Genomic DNA, 21,359 nt, shown 5'->3' on the forward strand with positions numbered 1-21,359 from the left:
GTTAACATGTCCATACTATGAACAAGCGAATTCATGGGTTCAGTAAATAGAACTGGGTGTAGTTAACGTGTTCATACTATGAACAAAAGGATTTATAGAGTTAGGTGTACTTAACTTGTTCATACTATGAACAAAAGGATTCATAGTTTCAGTACATAGAGTTGTGTGGAGTTAACGTGTTCAGGCTATGAATAAGAGGTTCATGTTTTATTTCCTGTTGATAACCAAACGCCCCCGTTCTTTGAAGCTGAGTGTGTTTTCTATGAATGACGGTCGAACCCTACTATTCTGTTAGACAATAGTGATCAAAATTATTAACAACTGTGTATGGATATTTCATATATGACTATACCTCAAAAATCTTGAGAAGCAAACAAATCCACAAAATTTTGTAATGTGATGTATGAAGATATGTTCATATATAAGAACTTTAGATACACCTACTTTTCGATAAAGAATAATATTTAAACCGTGAATCTGAGAAAAACAAAATATGATTCATAAATACAATAGTAGACTTCAGTTTCCATGATATATCTTAAATGTACAATACCCACCCAGTCCATATTCTTACAGTTTTGTGAGATATCAAATCTATCTTATGAATCGCGAAGCCACATTTTACTCATCAAGAAAAAGCGATAATATGGAAAATGAAGAAACATAAATTAGTATTGTTTGAAGTGCTAAAGTCCTATCCCGGTATATCATAATCTCCGGATCTTCCTTGTGACTGGAAGAGGTTTTAACAAACATAGTAAGTAATATTTGAAGTGGGAAATACTATTCAGGAATATACTCAACCGTCACCAGCGCCCCTTGTAGTTAGGAGAGGTTTAAGGAAGATGCTGTATAGAATTGGGTTATTCTGTCTGGTTGTCTAAAACATAACATCAGTGGGTTCACTATAGCTTCACATTTCCTCAACCTTATGGGGAATTCCTATTATTTGGTGTTTGCACAGTTGGCTTTAAGATAATTATATTAAAATAACTTATTGTACGAGTAACAGATATAACCGATATTGTTGTTTGGTTTTGAACCTAATGAATGAATAATTTAAGAAGCCAAAACTTTTCAAGCCTAAGAGTTTCTATTACTTTAATAAACGTTTTACTTTATAAAAGAGTTGAAAAACTTCAGCTAAGTATTGAGTTATGTATTAACGACCGCTTTCATAAATACAATAAACAATAGAAAATACGAGGGCTGTTCAAAAAATACGCGGACTGACGTCATAAAACAAAATGAACTTTATTTAGAAATTACAGGTCTGGGGCCCCTTCAAAGTACTCTCCTCCCCAACGCACACACTTATCCCAATGGTGTTTCCACTTGTTGAAACAGTCCTGGTACGCTTCTTTTGTAATGTCCTCCAGCTCCTTCGTCGCATTTGCCTAAATCTCGGGAATCGTCTCAAATCTTCTTCCTTTCAAGGGTCTTTTGAGTTTGAGGAACAAGAAAAAATTGCAAGGAGCAAGGTCAGGTGAGTAGGGGGGTGGGGAAGAATAGTGATCGAGTGTTTGGCTAAAACTCACGAGTTCTGAGGCACAAATTTCGCAGCAACGCGGTGCATCTTCAATTTTTCGGTCAAAATCTCGTAACAAGATCCAACTGATATCCCATACTCTTCAGCAAGCTTCCTGACAGTCAGACGTCGATTTTCCCGCACCAGGGTGTTGATTTTGTCGACGTGTGGGTCGTCAGTTGACGTGAAGGACGTCCAGGACGCTCATCACCTTCAATGGACTGTCGACCATCCTTAAAACGTTCATGCCACTTGAAACATGCCGTACGCTTCATAGCAACATCACCGTAAGCCGTGTTAAGCATAGCAAAAGTTTCAGTCGCAGATTTTCCAAGTTTAACATAAAATTTCACAGCAAGTCGTTGCTCCTTCAGGTCATTCATTCTGAAATCCGCCAATCGAAAAAATCGCACTTCACTTAAAACCGCGTATAATACACAAATGAAGATATCTGCAATCAGGATATGGCGTCGTAATCAGCTGATCTGTGCGAACCTAGTGACAACATGCGGATTCCCCTGGAACCAACTGGAGCCGTGCAATTCAAACAGACCGCGTATTTTTTGAACAAACCTCGTAATAATATAGAAACGTAGCTGACACTTAACTAAGTCTAATATCAAAAGCCATTGTTTTTTTTTTTAGTATTTAATTACTTCTATCAGTGAGAACTGTATATAAAATCTAATAATTAGAGTCAATTTTTTGATTTTCGGTTAAAAAAAGAAACACCTGCTATGATTGAAGTATGTTCAAGAAGTGTAGTCTTTTTAATTCTACTGGTTTAGTCTAAAGTCTTAGAAAGTTTATTTGATTGTTTTTGAATTTTATGCAAAGCTATACAAGGGCTATCTGCGCTAGCCGTCGCTAATTTAGCAGTGTAATACTAGAGAGAAGGCAGCTAGTTATCACCACCAACCGCCAACTCTTGGGCTACTCTTTTACCATCAAATAGTGGGATTGACCGTCACATTAATAATGCCCCCACCGCTAAAAGGGCGGGCATGTTTGGTGCAATGGGGATTCGAACCCGCAACACTCACATTACGAGTTAAATGCTTTAACCGACCTGGCCATAACGGGCCGAGTTTGTTTGAAATTAAGCACACAGATACAGAATGGGTTATCTGTGTTCTGCCCACCAGAGTTATCGTAACTTGATTTCTAGCGTTGTAAATCCGCAGACATACCGCTGTACTACTGGGAAGGGGTATTGCCTTTGAAATAATGATGAGCTCGTTTCTAATAAATGCTACATATTTTTTGTTAAACCTTTTTACACGGATTTAAGAAGTGAGAAATGTTTGCCAGTTTGTGATATAACAGTTTTCTAAATGAGAAGTGATTCGTTAAATAAAAAATGATGTGTTATTTATAGGTAGCAAGCATACATTATAATAACGCCTACAGAACTTTGAAAGTAACATTCAAAGATAGCATGTGTTAATGTGTTTAAATATACTGTTTACTCGCCTCTGTGATCATACAAAGCTAGAAACCAGGTTTTGATTCCCGTGGTGGGCAGAGCATAGACAGCCCATTGTGTAGCGTTGTGCTGCTTAATTACAAATACACTTTTTATCTTGCTTTACTCATTTAGCACTATGATTTGAAAGGCTGAAATAGCTGATGAAATGTCTGACTGTCGAAAATCTCATTTGAAACAATATTCGGCATGAACAGTGAAATGCCACATGTTCACACACGTTATTACATATTATATATACATGCTTGATTAGCATTTACGTAGATAGTTTTCTATATTACTTATAATCAGGTTGAGTGACAGCGTTATGATTTTGTCAATTAAATCATAGGATATATTGAGCCTGATTTCTATTTTAATATAAACTCTGGGCAACTTTTATGCACGAGCTATGAGGTCCTCGAAAAGTGATGAAAACGGAAACACCCATAAATAACTGTGGCTCTTAGCATTTATATCGTACTGTCTTTACTGAAAATAACGTGGTTTAGTTAATAAAGGTATCGTTTTAACGAGTTGTAAGTTATTTTCATTTCGTAATCATGCGTTACGATTCATAACTTGTCTATATTGGAGGCGCGAGAAATAAATCATACCAGAAAATTGCAAACCCTTCTATAAGTTCTCATTTTCATATAAGACAAGTTTCCTGTCTGTGTGTTCACAATTTATTACAAGATTGTACGTGCAACATGCGTGTACTTTAGTCATTAATCACACGAGGGGCGAGTGACTGTAAATTTTTGCAGCATTGAATTTCCTGTATGCTTTTCTATTTTGTTGAATTTCTCCAGATAATCGGTTTATCAAGTGAAAGATTCCAATATTTACTTCAGTCTACACCCTCTATATGAATACATACATATAACAAAACACTTCTAGTTAAATACAATGGATGCTGATGCAGCTCGATGTATCACAAGTAACTTTCTGTTGAAAGATTATTCAGGTTTATTTTAAATGACATGGTTGTAATTTTTCTGTTATATTTTGTACAAACAAGGAATCGCTAGCGTTTAGAAAAGAAGATACTTTTTGGAAACGTTCTTAGATATAACATCGGCTTGTTAATCCTCTTTAGTGAACTGAAATTAATATCCTACTTCTGGACTAGTCTGTACAAATAATACTTATGGTCAAACTTGGTTCGTCTTCTTTTAACTAATGGGGTATATTTTGTGTTAAAAACTTGGAGAAAATTAGATGCAGTTTATTTTGTGGTGTCAAGTGACACAACATAGAACGTTTAGCCCGAGAAATATTTTTTTTTTGTATTTTGAGGTAAAGCGATGAAATCCTTGACAGATCACTCTTATTTTTTTAAATAAGAAAGAAAAACTATTTTCATCAAACGTGATAAACCAAACAAGATGAAACATTGTCCACTTTGTAATTTACTTCGATCATGTCCTTCAATTAATAACCTCACAGAACTGAGCCATTTTGAAATTGACTTGCACACATGAGTCATTGTAAGGCCATTCGACTGTCAAAGAAGCTACATGTCATCACGAGTTTGATCCTTTCATTTTATAATAATCAAACAGATAAAACAAGTTAAACTTAGTTATATGGAAATTGTCATTAATCCAGGATTTTTACTTTCGATGTTATAAAGTGAAAGTGTCGAAACGTCATTTATTTATTTGACTTTAGTAATGCCACAAGAGTTTGGTCAAATTCCACTAATTAGTGGTTAGTCAAAGAACTTACAGTAATCACTGTTGATCATCTACCGATCCCCGATGGGACAGTGATAGACTTATTTACATACACTACTAAAATCCTAGTGTTGGACGGAGCAGATAGTTCAATGGACCTATGCTCTTAAACAAACAAAACAAAGATTTATTTGCCTTCTCTCTAGTCTGCCAGATTAAAATTAGTGACGTCTAAGCGCAGATAATTCTTTGCGCAACCTTGAACAAAATTATAAAAACAAAAATGAAAGCAATTTTAGAATACCACGACCACCTTAATATATAATGAGCACTAATTCAGTGCTGCCTCGTTACCTATTGCCTTTTAACAGAACAGCTAATTATCATACTGGTTATTTTACTGTTATGATTATACTAATTAACTAGAGATTCAGAAAATAACTGTTTAAGATATACCACTGTAAAGCATCAGTGTATGCAAAGTCAGGTAACTTTAGGCCAATGTTAAAAACTTCATTAGATATAAAACGTTCCACGTCAGATACATCATTACATTTCCATTTAAATTTACAAGAATAAAACACGGGAAATAAGCTACATTTGAATTATGGGATTGGCACTCCCTCTGTAGGTGGAGTTTGGGGTCGGCGCTCCCTTCCTACCCCGCACGACTACACGACTGTTAGCTGACAAATTTAAATTATTATTACAGAACATTTACTTCTTTATTTTTCATTTCACACTCATTTCCTGTTCCAGAGCTACTATTCCACCAACGTATTAGGTATCAAAGCCGAAGTAAAAAAAAAGAAACTTTTTTTGAAAATACAGCAGCTCAATTAACTCTTTCATTATTATGAAAACTTGACCAAAAACTCCAGAAGAAATTGAGATAGAAAGACGATCTTGACACCTAGGCCTACATTTGTAAGTGTGAGGAATTGCTTGGTGTACTCTTCAAATTGGGTTGCTATAAAAAAAAGGCGAAAACAACGCCTGGCGGAATTTATAATTTAGTTGTTTTTGTAACTCATTAAGAAAGGGATATTATTACTCTGAGAAGTCAGATCAACAGAACGTCAAGAGAATTGGTACATAGTCCATGGTTTGTACAGATATTTTCAAAGCATGAGGTAGTCATTACTATTGGGCATACTTGTTTCATGTGAACGATCGAACAAGATATATCTATATATTTTTTAACTTTACCGAATTTAATGGAATAATATTTTCAGTTGTGTCAAAAGAGGGCAGTATATTGTTTCGGTGCATGGAATGCCAAACTACTAAAACTTGTAGTTACATCATCATTGAAAAAAGTCCCACGAATGTGCTTTTCAAACGAATACTTTGACTAAAATATTTCTGATGAAGGTGAATTTGTCATTCATTGGTGACCACTCCATTAGCTTTTCTTATTTAAAGCCAATTAAACTGTGTTAAACTATCAATCATTTTTCTCAAATATTAGAGTTTGAGAGCAAATAGATCTGTCCAACACATAAACCTATGAAGAGAAACAAAACCAACATATGACTGAAATGCTTTTCGATAGCACTAAGTTGTTTTAAGATGTTGTTATTATTATTTTTACTTATGAAGAATTTTGCAGGTTGTAATAAAGCATTTTAATATAACTTTTTCATTATAGAACTAAATAAATATTGCCGTATTTCACAGACGGATATGGATATATGATTGGTATATTCTGAGAAGAATGCACTAAAGCCGTAACAATCCTTATTTAGTTTCGAATGATAATTCTTCTTTACTCCAGATAAACAACGTCATAATCCAGTGAAATAATTGTATGTTCGCAGATATCATAAAACATTATCAGATATTAATAAGTGACCGTATTTTTTAACTAATTTCAGATAAAAGATTTAGATTTAAAAATATGTTTAGAAAAACTGTTTAGGCCTGGGATGGTCAGAGGAATTTACGGCGCTCGACTCGTAATCTAAGCAACACAGGATGAATTCCGCGTCACGCCTCACATGCTCGACTTTCAGCCGTGGGGGCGTTATAATATAACGGTCAACCCCATAATTCACTGGTAAAAGAATTGCCCAAGAGTTGATGACTAGTTACCTTCCCTCTAGTCTGCTAAATTAGGGATAGCTACAGCAGATAGCCCTTCTGTAGCTTTGCGCGAATTTGAAACAAACAAATAGAAAAATCTGTTTTGTAAATTGCGATAACTTTTGATTTTAGAATATAACTATTTTACTCTCAAAAGCCAAAAGAATTACATTGATTAACGTAGCTGGCATCTTTGTTAAAAAAAAAAGGTTATCAGATACTGCTAATTTGAACAGTCCATTTTCCTGTATTTTATATTATTATGAAAGTAAATGTCCAGCAGAGTGTTGCATCATTTCAAAGATTAGAAGACCTTAATTACTGAAAGCTGATTAATATCAGTTAAGCTAAAAAACGTCACAAAACTAACTTTATGTATAATGCGAATTTTAACAGCTTTGAAATAATGTATCATAATGCTATTTACAAGGAAGATCTTATGCTTATTTTCAAGTTGTTGAATATGCGGATATATTTTATCAAACGCATTTCCAAATTTGCAAAACACTTCTACTTTCAGACATAATATTTTCAGAGAAAATAAGATCTTAGCTATTTTTGTAATTTGTTCTTTGTGGTAAATTAAAATTCAATGGATTTAACATATAAGGTCAATATTGCTCTTTCTCGCGCAACAACAACAAAACCTTTTTTAATAGGAAGGGTTCTGACTCATGTCATCCCCCAAGTAAAACATGAATATTTTGCAAAACATAAAATGACTTATTTCAGTGTATATTAGACAAGAATGGAAATAGAAACATCATTATTTTTGCATAGGACACTTACCTTCTAGAATCTTCTAGGAAAGAAATTCAAATATAAGGCTGAAAAAATGTACTTCCTACGGAAGTTAGCGGGACAATTAAAGGAAGCTCAAGTGTTCAATAAATAGTCCTTGTTAACGATTATCGTCAGAATTACGCGACAGGAGGTTCACAGGTTATTCAGTGCAACATCAGTGCTTGTGCTGATAACACAACTTTCTTTTTCTCTTTCTTTTCAGTTCCACCGATGATTATTGATCGAGAGAGTAGTTCTGATGAGCTAGTAAGAGAGGGATTTAACATAACTTTGTCATGCCGAGCTAAAGGCTATCCAACTCCCACTGTCACGTGGAGAAGAGAGGACGGGCAGCCAATTTCTGCAAGTAATTGGCAAAACAAGAAAAATTTGGGTAAGTCCTAATCAGTTCATTTCGTCTATGAATGAATAATATGGACTAAAAACAATTTGACCTACAATTTTAGCGTTAGATATTTAGTTTTGTTTGTTTAATATGTAGCAAAGCAGCAAAGCTGGTAAATAAGTATATAGAAGGGAGCAAAAATTTATGTATTCTGCTTATAAATCTATTGCTTTTTTATTTTAAAAAAGAATGACATTAGTTTTGACGTTTTTTAGTATCTTGAGACACTAAATGATCGTTCCGATTAATTTTTTTTTTACCATCACAACTCTAGAGTTAAATATAACTTTATTTATGATCATCATTTAAGTGTATATATATACAAACATTGGTTAACTAAATTGAAATTACTATAGGAATTTTCTTCCATCATTATAAAAAGAAAAAAATGCTATTATATATATTAGAAATAGTTCAAGTTGTGGAAGAGAATCTTTCGTAGCAAGAAATAACGTTACATGGTTTTTTATATATGTATCATGACTGAAACTTACTTAATGATATAAAAACTGAAATTGCAAAGAAATCTTTTCTTTATTCCTGTAGGTGTATTTTCTAAAATATCCTTATCTATAAACCCACAATTTAAATAGAGCACTGATTAATTATTTTATAATTCTGAAGTAATAACATAATAATGCTGTATTATATAATGCCAAATGTGTATCTTGTTACATCAAATGTTGTATAACATCATTCTGCTACAAACACCTAGTAGTAGTTACATCAATGAAAAGAAAGGAAAAATAAAACTTTGATAAACAGCAACTATTTTTAATCTACAAAAATACGCTTTAAACCTGTATGTGTCAATTTTTACCAAAGACGAAGGCGGAAGACTTTTAAAATGTCGTCCTTTAGACTTGTGTTTCTACAACAGGAAGTTAAAGTCCATTTAACCAAACTGCATCACTTATTAACGGTCTTGAGCTCTGTTAGTAAGACGAACACAAAACCAGATTTAGCTGATCTAATCTTATACTTTTAATGAACTTTAAATAGTAGTATAAAAGTAATATTAATAGCCCTAACTTGCTTACACGCTTAACACATAAATAGCTTTACTTAGATTTAATCTTACTCCTTTAATTACCATTAAATAGTACTGTAACATTAAGCTATAAATATAGAGCACAAAAGTGTCTGTTTGTTTGTCTGTCAGTTATCGAACTGTTCCTCAGTTGCTAGGCCAATCTCTACCACACTTTCTGGGATGATGGTTGGAACAAGGGACGTATTTATAGGGAGTTTACAACCCTCTCTACACTCTTTATTGCCGTTATTGAGCATTTATTATATTTTATGTCAACTACATTCATAGATGGCGAAACGTCCATAAATCGAAAAAAATATTAAAGTTTCTATAACACAACATACACAGTGTGGAGAGAGAACACAAAACACCTTATGTATTTAAGAGAGTGCGCTAGTATGAAAGAATGCAATGAAAAATGTCCACCGCTATTGCAGCAATACATAAACTGATATAGAGTTTCCAACTCCAAAAGCCACCAACTTCCTACTTTGACCCGTGACATTTCTATTTTAGCTAGCAAGACACTTCTGCGGTCAATGATTGTCTTTTTCTAGTCATGTGTAACGCTGTGGAAGGATATTAAGAGTTGGGAGCTGAAAGAGGGTAACAGAAAGCACCCTACTTCTTTAGTCGATAGCTCTTCTTAGAAATTCACGCTGACCATTGTACATGTTTTAGCTATATAAATATTGAGTTATTAAAGCTTATGAACTCACACGTGATAAGTTAATGATGAATACTGTTATAATATATTATGCTATATATAAAGTATATGAACCTTAATACTTTTGTGTTACTTATCATGAGATCCAACCACTCATTTTTATAAGTTAATAACCCGGTAAAAAAAACAGGTATCTTAGATTGTGTAACAAAAATACACTTATGTCTCTAAATTGTAAGCTACTTGTGTTGTTAACCTGACCTTCATTCTTACTTTTAAATTTGTTTCATTAGCATGAGGAAGGAATTTTAGCCTAAACGTACATTCTTATGGTTTATGAAATGATACATTAATCTTTCATATTCTAAACTGAAACTTTACAGAAAACTGAAATAATTATGAACCTCACAGGTTTTTCACAACTTTCTATCTTAATTTTGTTCATTATTGTACCTCTTACTCTTATTTTTACTTGTTTGTTTTTGTTTCAAACTTTCGGACAAAATTACACAAGTCCTACCTGAGCATGCTTGTCCTTAGTTTCAACTGATAGACTAGACGAAAGACAGCTGGTCATAAATATTCACTGTCAACTATTAGTCTATTCTTGTAGTATTAAATAATGAATATGATCGCCTTTGTTATAAAGCAGCCGCATTTTTGTGCCAGCGAATCGCAAACAACGAATTCTCGGTTCTCAGTCCGGGCAAGCAAACCATTTAAGCACGCGTCTGTTGCATTTGTTATCGTAATTATTTACATAATCTCAGCATTCTCTGTAACAGAACATTTTGCAACAAAATGATACCTTACCACTGAATAATTCAAAAACTTGGCTTTGCTTTTTAAGTATAAAATCTAACGAAAACAAAATTTACAGGTGTGAAAGATAGTGCATGACAATACAGTTCTTTGCCAGATTTGGTAGCACAGCCCATAGTATATACTTTTTTAAATACAAAGAAGCTAATGTTTAAAATGTGTGTGTTTTTCTTATAGCAAAGATACATTGGGCTATCTGCTGTGCCCGTCGACGGAAATCAAACCCCCTAGTTGTAGCTTTGTAAATCGTATACTTACCGCTGTCCCACTACGGGACTGTTTAGAATGTACTTTACCCATTGTCTTTCTAGCCTTGTCGTCAAATCTATTTAAAGAATTGTTCCTACTCAATTATTTAATCCTATTGTGTTATAATCAAACATAAAATTAAACATTTTGCTTTATGTATTCGGAATTGCCCATTATTTGCCAAAAAATAGTGTATTTGGGTCAAACTTTTAAGAAACAAATAGTAAGCCAATGTATTACAAACAATAAGGCATTAAATAAAATCTAAAATCAGGTGTATGTATTTTTTATTTCTACTCTCATGTTTACAATAAAATGTTAAAGTTTATTTATTCGTAGTTATGTTTCTATTGTACTTGAAAGTTTTGTTCTAAAAGTTAAATGCAAAATCACTTAACCGAAATTAATTTTGTAAAAGTAATTCTGACAAAGGAGAAATTGACAAATAATATAAATTTCTGAAAAAAAGTTCAAATGTGTATATCTACTTTATGTACAAGATATTTAGGCCAAAATTAACATGAATTGGTTAAGTGTGGGCCACAGGTTAGAGTGCCGCAATACAGGTGAACACGCTTCCTATTTTTAACTGTTTGTGCATTATAAGAGCAACAGTAAGTCCTCTTATTCGCATCAAAGCCCGATGAAATCCTTGTAGCTCCGAATGCTTCCGATTTATCATCTTGTTTATGATCAATAGTTTAAAATTAGAAACTGCATTATGTGAATCCTAAGGGGTTTCTTTCTGGACCAGTTATCCCATACGTGTATAAAGTATTGTTAAGGTGAAATATCATTACTATTTAAGTTTAATAGGTGACAAATAACCAAAATGAAACGAAAGAATTATAAATAAAAGTACAGATAACTTGGCTCACTTATCTGTAGTATGAATTATACAATGCTGAGCAGTGTTTGAATTTAGGTGATAAATCATTACTAAGATAACTTCGTTAAATTTTCGGCAAAACAAGAATTTATATCACAAAAAAGTACATCGAATGTTATTATTCTTTCATTTTTGTTATCATTCTCGAATAAAAAGGATCATGAGCTTCAACAGAAGATGTAGTTTCCCACATAACATTATTCCAAAGTTAAGAAATAGAAGAAAATAAATGCTCATTGTTTGTGTATAGCAGTTCATAAGTCAGATACAATCAGCAGTAGATCATGTACGTCAGTTCCGGTACATGTACCAATCTCTGCTATTCCTTACGTGATGCCCCCATTTAATCAATGATAATTTTGAGAGCTAACAGAGCTAAAAATCTGGTTTTTCGATACTTGTGGTAGGCACAATACAAACAATTAGCTTAACAAACAATCTTACGTGATATTTATACTTCTGAATAAACGTTTTCGAGCTAGTGATTTAATTGTAGCAGTTTATCAGTTAACTTTTCATAAAAAAGAATAAATACAGAATAGAATAATGATAATAGATGTTAATGATAAAATAATATTTGGTAATATATGTTAATGTGCAAACAGGTGTTCTTCCTTTGTCCTGTAGAAAAGACATCCGTGCCGATACTCAAATAAAATTGTATTTCTCTCAACTTGAACACTTTTGTGAAGTGTGGGCTAAACGACTGATTCGGAACCTATGAGCTTTAAGCACAGTGTTCCCTAGTTTATAAATATTAACAGGAGAGAAAGGTCAACCACTTACCAGCACCCGCCGCCTATCCGACTATTGTTAAACGAAAAGCGTGATTGACTACACTATGTAACACAAATTTTGTTCCTGGATAGTATGTGTTATTTCTTAATTGCTTATGTTGTAAAAGTGCAGAAAATGGTCATTATTCCCTTCAAACTTTGCGTTTGTGATCTGGATAGTGAAATTTAGAAATTAACCTATTTCCTATGTAAAAACGGGCAAATTTGCACGTTTTCATTTACATAAGGTCTGAATAAAACAATATATGAATCAAGATTTACGTGTATTTACACTAAAGTTATACACAAATGTTTTGAAGTGAGTAGTTTTCGAGATTTGCGACTGTAATGTAAATCACTTTTACGTATCAGCCCCAAAATATATTGTCTCAAAATATAACAGAGAAATGTGTGAATTTCGTTGAAGTAATAAATGAGATCACTATTATTTTGGTGTTTCAGGAAAGACATACGAAGGAATGGAACTGAGCATTACAAAAGTGAGCCGACTACACATGGGAGCTTTCCTGTGTGTGGCCTCTAATGGAGTGCAGCCTTCCATAAGTAAACGCATTCTTCTCCAAGTACATTGTAAGAAATTCCGCTTGTTTGGTTAAAATGTTAAACTCGTTGCAGTAAAACTAGTGGTTTAGTTTGTAAGAACGTTTATAATGTTTACTGAAACTCACAAGATAAATCCTAAATAAAGAACGTTTTCACCGATGTAAGAGTTTCAGAAACTAAATATGACTATTTTGTTTTCAAATAAAAAATAGTTCTTAGAAAATACGTTTATAAGGAGTTATGAAAACGTTTGCGGGAACATTTGTGTCATTAAATTAGCTGAAGAATTCTCTAGTTTTTAAAATACAAGGGGATTCATAAAAAAATAACTCCCTTTTTCTTATGCACTTATCTTGAACATAAATGTACGCTCGTTTTGCAGCGTACCAATGACCAGTGTCATGTGGGTCTTATGAGGATTACATTTTTTGAGAGGTTTGGACTCACAGACTTTCATGTAAACCAGACACTGAATTTTGTGCTTTTATCTTTTTGTCTTTTTACAACTCGTTAATGTGTATGTGTATACATATGTTTCTTTATTAGCCTTACAGATTCTTATGTTTTATGGCTAAGTAGACAATCGTTATTAGGAACGTTTGTGTGAATCACCTGTTGAATAAATGCAGATTATAGTTTTTTGTTAGCATAAAGCCTTATTTCTATTTAGTTCCTCCGATGATCTGGATTCCCAACCAGTTAGTTGGTTCTCCGATTGGGGGTAATGTTCAGATGGATTGCCATACCGAAGCGTTTCCAGCTTCGATTAATTACTGGACCAAAAAAAGAGGCGAGATGATTGTGGATAGTCAGAAGTATACAGTTAAGAAAGAAGAAGAAACGTACAAAGTTCACATGATTCTGATAATAAACAACGTAGAACCAGAAGACTTTGGAATGTTTCATTGTTTTGCCAAGAACTCATTAGGCTCAACACAGGGCACAATCCGGCTTTATGGTACTGAGTTTATTAAAATGTTTACGCTTGTTTGAGACTTCAGTTTGTTTGTTTGTTTTCTCTTCTATTGCATGCATTTAAAATTTGGATAAAAAAAAACACGTTTCTTAGACATGGATCAATATCTAAGTTTTTTTTCGGGGTATTTTAGTTTAATGTGGTTTAGTTAAGGACCGCAGAATTAAATTATACAGGCCTGCGAATTTAAACTTTGTAAAAATTATTTTGGATTTATTAACGGATTTTCCATAATTTAGCTAAGGTGGATTTCGAAAATAATATTCATTGTTTTCTATCACGTAAGGATTTTTTTTAACAAATCACGAAGAAAATAATGTTACTTAAGTCAAATCATTATTTCGTTTACCACAATTAACAGGTTTTATTATTATTATGTTTGTTTGGGTTCTACAACGATCGATAAGACTCTCACGTCGCGATTAGTTTAGAGAAATCTATAACCAGTAGTTGTCAACAATTTAAGCACAACTATGAAAATTATTCATTTTATGTAAAAGAACATCTGACGTTTTGTGAAAAACTCTGTCCGTGATGAAGAAAAATGGATATAAGTTTTGAATTCAGCGTACAGGAATTACTGTACAACTTGCAAAAATTTCAAGACAATAAAACCATTGCTGCTCTGTGTTATTATTAATATACCTACCTAGCTGCGAATGTCTTAGAAATAAATTGTTTAGGTAGAGCATTTATGATGAAACTTAGCTGAATGGACGACAACTGCTTTTTATAGAAACACAACTTAGTTTCATAACTTGTGCTTGGTAAGATGGGTAACTTATTCATACCCTCTTCAATATATATATACATTTTTTTTTAATTAAGCACAAAGCTAGACAATGGGTTCTCTGTGCTCAGACCAACTCAGATATCGGTTTATTTCCGCAGACATACAGCTGTGTCCTCTTTTCATTAATGATTTAAATATGGAAATTAATACTTTAACTTAAGGTGAGATTCATTAAACTGAATAAAATTTGTTTGTAGCGATCATTAAAATAGTTTTAATTTGAAATTCCTTATACTAACGATTAATCCTATACTTAAACAGACGAAACACGTCAAATTAAACTCTCGAACAGATCACTGTGCAATGTTTTGTTTGGAACAATCCCGATGTATCACTAAGTGTTAAATGTGTTTGAGCGTTATATGCTCAAACCTCAAGGAAACACTGAGCTCAAAGGACAACTGGAATCGCAGCTCCATTAATTTCTTTTTGAATATACTTTAGCTGTATTTGAATATTATAACTAAAGTAAATTACGATAGTAATTACTAACCTAACGTTGTAAAAATTGGCCAATTTTCAAAGAAAAGCAAATTTTAATACTAGAAAATACGTGATTATTAATTTCGTAACACAAAGCATTGTGTGCATTCCACAATAAACCAAATAATATATTGTATTTTTGTTGACTTTACTTTCTTAAAACTTCAATGAAACGTTTTTTCAAACAATAAAATGTATTAATCTGCATATTATTATAAGGACTAACATTTAAAAGCAAATATTCTATAAACATTGACTTCTTGTCTGAATCAGTTTACTGTCAGCCAGATGGTTAAGGCACTATACTCGTAATCTGAAAGTCGAGGGATCGAATCTCGGTTGCACCAAACATGCTCTCCCTTCCAGCCGTGGGGGCATTATATTGTGACGGTCAATCCCACTATTCGTTGGTAGAAGAGTAGCCCAAGAGTTAGCGGTGGGTGGTGATAACTAGCTGCTTTCCCTCTAGTTTTACACTGCTAAATTAGGGACGGCTAGCACAAATAGCCCTCGAGTAACTTTGTGCGAAATTTAAAAAACAAACCAAACCAAAACCAGTTTACTTTACAATATTTCTCACTGGCTTATTTCTAAATTAATAATCATTATATTAAAGTTTTTTGGCTTAGAAAAAAACGTGAAAAGAAAATATTTTACACACCCGAAATGCATGTCCGATTAAATTGGCATTAAATATGCATGTTAAAAGTTACAAATCTTTGTACGTTATAGAATAGGTTCACAGCAGCTTTTTAAATGATTGACATTATTGGTCGTTAGGGGCTGATATATAAGCAAATTTATTTAAAAATGTGTCTTTTTGTGTGGATTATACTTAAGGCCTAGTCAAATATCAGACTACAGATTTTGTAATATTTTCCTTGAACCGTTAATTAATTGGTAATTGTTATGCGTTATAATAAAAGCACAGACTTTTATTGAATAATAATTTAAAAGTAATAATATACAAAGTAACGTGTTAATATATCATTTAGTGTATAATTAACCCTAATGTATCTAAAATTTAATAAATTGTATTTATGTATAATATGTATTTTATTACACAGAAATCCATGTGTCACCATTTGAGCACGCATCAACTTCAAGAATAGGTAAGTTTACAGAGCAAAATGCAATATTTTTTATACAATATTTTGTTATAAATGTCAATTATGAATTTTGAGAATCTATAGCAAAGAGCTGTGAAAATGTTTCAAAAATCATCACCGATAAGTATGGTATATATATTTATTATTTGGGATTAGCTACAACAAGTTTTTCTTATATCTCTACTTAGTATGTCTGAAGTCATCGGTACTAACGTAATAACAAACCCAAATAAAAATAGTTCGTGAAGATGAGAAAAGAAATAACGTTTGTATATTTACTTCAATACACATTTCAATATCATGTTGAACAAGGTCTTACACCTGAAAAGCTTACAATTTTTTCCGTAATGAATATGTGGATTGTTGTTAAAATGTGCGCGTTTATAGAAACATTTATAGTTTTTAATGTCGTTTAATAGAATCATATTTATTGTAGTTCTGTAAAAACTGGTTTAGAAATATATAAGTATTGCTGTGGAGTACGCAAGTACTGAAAATCCGATTGTGTCCCAATTCTAACCGTGTAATCCAATAATGTTCATCAAATATGTAGCTCTGAATAATAAATTCAACGTTTTGTTTCAGTTTTCTAAACACGCAATGCTAAATTGATAAATGTCAAAGAAAGGACTATAGTACAATTATAAATATATTTAATCCAACGTACATAAAAGATGATAAAAAATATGCATGTTTTTTATAAGTTATATCAGAAATAAAGGCAGATATAAAAATGCTGAAGTTATAATACGTAATTAAATTATTCATAGAAGGAAAAAAAGGAAGTAGGCAGAGAGAAGTTTTGTTTGTTTTATATCACAACCGTACTGGGCGCTCTGGTGTGATCACCAGGAGGAATCAAAACCTGAATGTTTGCTTTCTAAAACCGTTAAATTACCGTTGACCCATTGATGGATCTACAAGTAAAGATAATTTAAAGGAAGTGACTTCTGTTTAAGTAAACAGCTGTTCTTGTTATTCTGTTTTAGTTAAACGTCATATTCTATTAAGTATTATCTTAACCACACAGTAACTTATAAAAATGCTAAGCTATTAAACATACATCAATATATAGTTTCAATACCGTCGAACAACAAAGTTCCAAAACCACTACAGAAGAAAACAAAAAAACAGAGAAACTTAATTTACTATATTAAACTGTCTACGATTAACAATAATATTCAAATTCAATACCAGTAAACCTCACGACTGAAAGCTATGGTATAACACAATTTGAACTTTATCCTCAGTCAATTTGCGTAGTCACATGGTGTTGACCTAAGGTTAGAATAGCACAATCTGATATATCTCTCAGTATTATTTGTTGTATATATTATTAAATTAATTTTGATATAATTTTCTTACCTCTCAATATTTTCTTGCAAATTTCAAAATTCAATATATTCTTTGCACGAGCCATTACCCTACTCCTTAGAGTTGTTTCTAACAATATAACCTGTTTCCATTTTGTTTCTTAGTTGTTGATTGTGAGACATTTTTCATTAGCTTTCAACAAACAACGATACATATCTTTAAGTAGGTCGAAGATTTCGGTATCATTATACTTTACTAGTTGCTACTACGAGTCAAACAATCGTGTCTAAAAAATTTAAAGTCAGATCTTTCTAGGTGCTATACAACTCAAACAATAGTGTCAAACCTCTATACAACCAGATATTTCTAGGTGCTACTACAACTCAAACAATAGTGTCAAACCTCTAAACAACCAGATATTTCTAGGTGTTACTACAACTCAAACAATAGTGTCGAACCTCTAAACAATCAGATTTGTCTAGGTGTTAATACAAGTCAAACAATAGTGTCGAACCTTTAAACAATCAGATTTGTCTAGGTGTTAATACAAGTCAAACAATAGTGTATTTTTCTCTAAACAGTCAGATCTTTCTAGGTTCTATTACAAGACAAGTAGCTGCACCTAAGAACGCTAAACAGTCAGATATATCTCGGTGTTATTACAAGTTAAACAACCGTGTCTACAACCGTTTCTTTAGTGAGACTTAGATCCATTCAATAAGAAGCAATTAGCTATAAGTAGACAACATAAGAAATGCAAGCAACTACACACAAAGGTGATTCCACGGATTTCATTACACTGTGAATTTTAAATGATTAGCTACTATGGTTGAGTACGTAAAAATATACATTTTAAACCTATTTCTATATAACGCACTTTTAACCTAGCTCCTTTTATCATGCAGTAAAAACACACATATAAATTTTCCTGTAAAGACAATACATTGCATTAACTTTAAAAAGGAAGTAAAGGTTAGGGTCCAATATAAAAAACGTTGTATGTAATTCATATTAATGACGTAACGAAAGTGATCCAAGTTTCTGATATGTTATGTTTCGTTTGCACAGAATCCATTATCCTTTTTGTTTTACACAGCAGCTTTATCAACGTCTGTGTCATCTTATTTAGCCATCTTCTTTTCCAAGATCATCACTATAACAATATATAAAAATGCATATATTTACTTGACTACTAAAAGTAAGAGCTAGGCGTAATCGTGTATTATGCATACACATTTTGGCTACTGTATGAGCGATACTGTTTCGTTTTGTAAAAGAGTATATTTTGATTAAAAATCCGATAGCGATGATTCCTTTCTAAGGGCAAGCTCCAACCAGTTCTGTTATTTATTCTTTAATGAAATCGGGTTTTCAGCTGTAAAACGTGTTTGCTTTTTCGAAAGACTTATCGAACCACAGGACGAAATCTCCCATCTGCGTTTCGTATACATTCAGAAGCTTTACACAAAATGGAAAAAAAAATCTTACTTTAAAATTGTTTTCTTATGATACCTTTGAACAGAGATCTAAAAGCAAACAGACGTTGCTTGTGAACCAAGAATAAAATAAAAGAGTATTCAGAGAAGTAAACAAGTAATGATAAAGAGAAAACGTTTAAAGAAGAGGTTTCGAAAAGATTCCTGTAGTCCAGTTTGTTACATGTAATATTTATTTGATATAGTTGTTAAGCTTTAATAAACTTATATGTTTCGTAACACGCAAGGAGTGATGACAATTACCGGAATTAATTCACTTTACTTAGAAGTTAATATGCATTGCAAACTAAATAGAAATTTGATTAGTGAAAAATGGACATTTCATTAATCAAAGCTTTGAGAAAATAACAGTCGTTTAAGTGTAGTATGCCTTGAGTGCAAAAGGTGGTATTTATTAGTAATATATGTGTAATAGAAAATCACAGGAAAACAGATAATAATCAGTGATGTCGAGAAAACCCACTTGTAGAGAAATATATATACAAAAACGGCTCGTTTGGGTTGAGAAAATATTTTACTTAGAGGTCGAAACGTTGTTCGCTCTCTAAGTAAAATATTTTCTCAACCCAAACGAGCCGTTTTTGCATATATAAAACAGATAATAATTTAAAACATATCAGTTTTAGGGCCCAGTGTTGTTCCCTGGTAAGGACAGTACATAATAGCAAGTAAAATGCACCCTGTTCTTTTATGCTGCTGATGACCAGGCGTATAGCTCATTAGAGTTCATGGGGCTGGCTTAATTTGGTTTGTTTGTTTGAAATTTAGCGCAAAGCTAAACGAGGTCTATCTGCGCTAGCCATTTCTAATTTAGCAGTGTAAGACTAGAGGGAAGGCAGCTAGTCATCACCACCCAGTGCCAACTCTTGGGCTTCTCTTTTACCAACGAATAGGGGATTGGTCGTTACATCATAACGCACCCGTGGCTGACAGGGCGAGCATATTTATTGTGACGGGGATTCAAACCCGCTACCTCGGATTACAAATCGAGTGCCTTAACTACTTGGTCATGCCGGATCTACTGGCTTAATTACAACAAATAAAATTGTAGTTGAAACTTCATACATAACAGTCGTTGATGACAAAAGTCTTAAATGTAAAACGGGCTAAAGTTTAATTGGTTTTGTACACTTTATACCGGAAAAATCTTACTGATTCTGCAAATAATGAGGTGATATGAAGTGTCATCAATTCACACACACATACACACATACGCATATATATATATATTAAATATTTTGTCAATTAAAGTCTCCTGAACTATGACTTGTAGCTTCATAATCACCTGATACAAATCACATCAACCAAAACTTGCTATGCGTAACCCAGCAGGTCTGACGATCTTTAATATTGATTGAAAGGCCTTGTCAGTACAGACGAATGACATAGCGGAGTTGAAATTCTATTCTCTAACTGAAAATCCATATTGTAACAAAAATAATGCAACTTAAATTATTCTCTGTTTCATTGAGACGAAATATTACACACGCATCATTGTTGTTGTTTTTTTTGTTATTCCACAAGTGTGATTCTTGGCTGGGAATTATTGAATATTACAAGAAAAAAGTTCTAACGAAAGAAAAATCATTTGTTCATTTTTTAAAAATTTCTTTTACATGTTTCGATCAAAGATTTATAAACAAGCTAAAGTGACTTTATATTTCATTGTTGTTCATTGGTCTACTTTTATTGAATAGAGTAGCCTTCACAAATTAAGATCAGAACAAGGATTTATAGATCGAATAAAAAAAAAGGGGTAGAAAAAAGAAAAGGAAAACAGCTTGCGGTCTTAACAACAAAGATGGAATCTCACGAATAGTCTCAAACCCAGATATTATCGATCTCTCATCAGTGATATGCGCAGACCGTCAGCTAGTTCTTACAGTTTCATAAAGCTACCATCACTTATTAGAACAATCTTGAATGATGTTAGCTGAATAGTATGCCTCAGGTCAGAGAATCAATGAGATAAGAAGTTCAATATTCAGGATTTTTAATTTCACGCTTCATGTATTTCCTGTACTTTTAAAAAGGATAGAAAATAAAAACTTTGTGAACACAAACAATCCAATATGAAAGTAGTGTTAATTATATGCTTTAACCCTTGAACAGTGAAAATGTTGTAAGTAGCAGCATCATTTGATGTCTGTCGCTGTATAAGGGTTAAACATTTTGTAATGGTGTTCTGTGCGGTCTAAAACGAACTTATAAAGTGGAGAGGAGTGACAATTGTTTCAAG

At 32.7% G+C, this 21,359-nt stretch overlaps 1 protein-coding gene across 2 annotated transcripts in view; it reads left to right on the plus strand.

Moving 5' to 3' along the window:
• LOC143249487 (lachesin-like) overlaps positions 1–21,359 on the plus strand; it is a 128,317-nt gene that overhangs the window by 97,176 nt on the left and 9,782 nt on the right. For both annotated transcript variants that reach the window (XM_076499413.1, XM_076499414.1), the window contains exons 4-7: positions 7,767–7,937; positions 12,848–12,976; positions 13,620–13,907; positions 16,269–16,313. In XM_076499413.1, the coding sequence (XP_076355528.1) occupies positions 7,767–7,937; positions 12,848–12,976; positions 13,620–13,907; positions 16,269–16,313 (633 nt within the window). The remainder of the gene's footprint in view (positions 1–7,766; positions 7,938–12,847; positions 12,977–13,619; positions 13,908–16,268; positions 16,314–21,359) is intronic.

This window comes from Tachypleus tridentatus, chromosome 4 (genome assembly GCF_004210375.1).
Source record: "Tachypleus tridentatus isolate NWPU-2018 chromosome 4, ASM421037v1, whole genome shotgun sequence".
Classification (NCBI taxonomy): domain Eukaryota; kingdom Metazoa; phylum Arthropoda; class Merostomata; order Xiphosura; family Limulidae; genus Tachypleus; species Tachypleus tridentatus.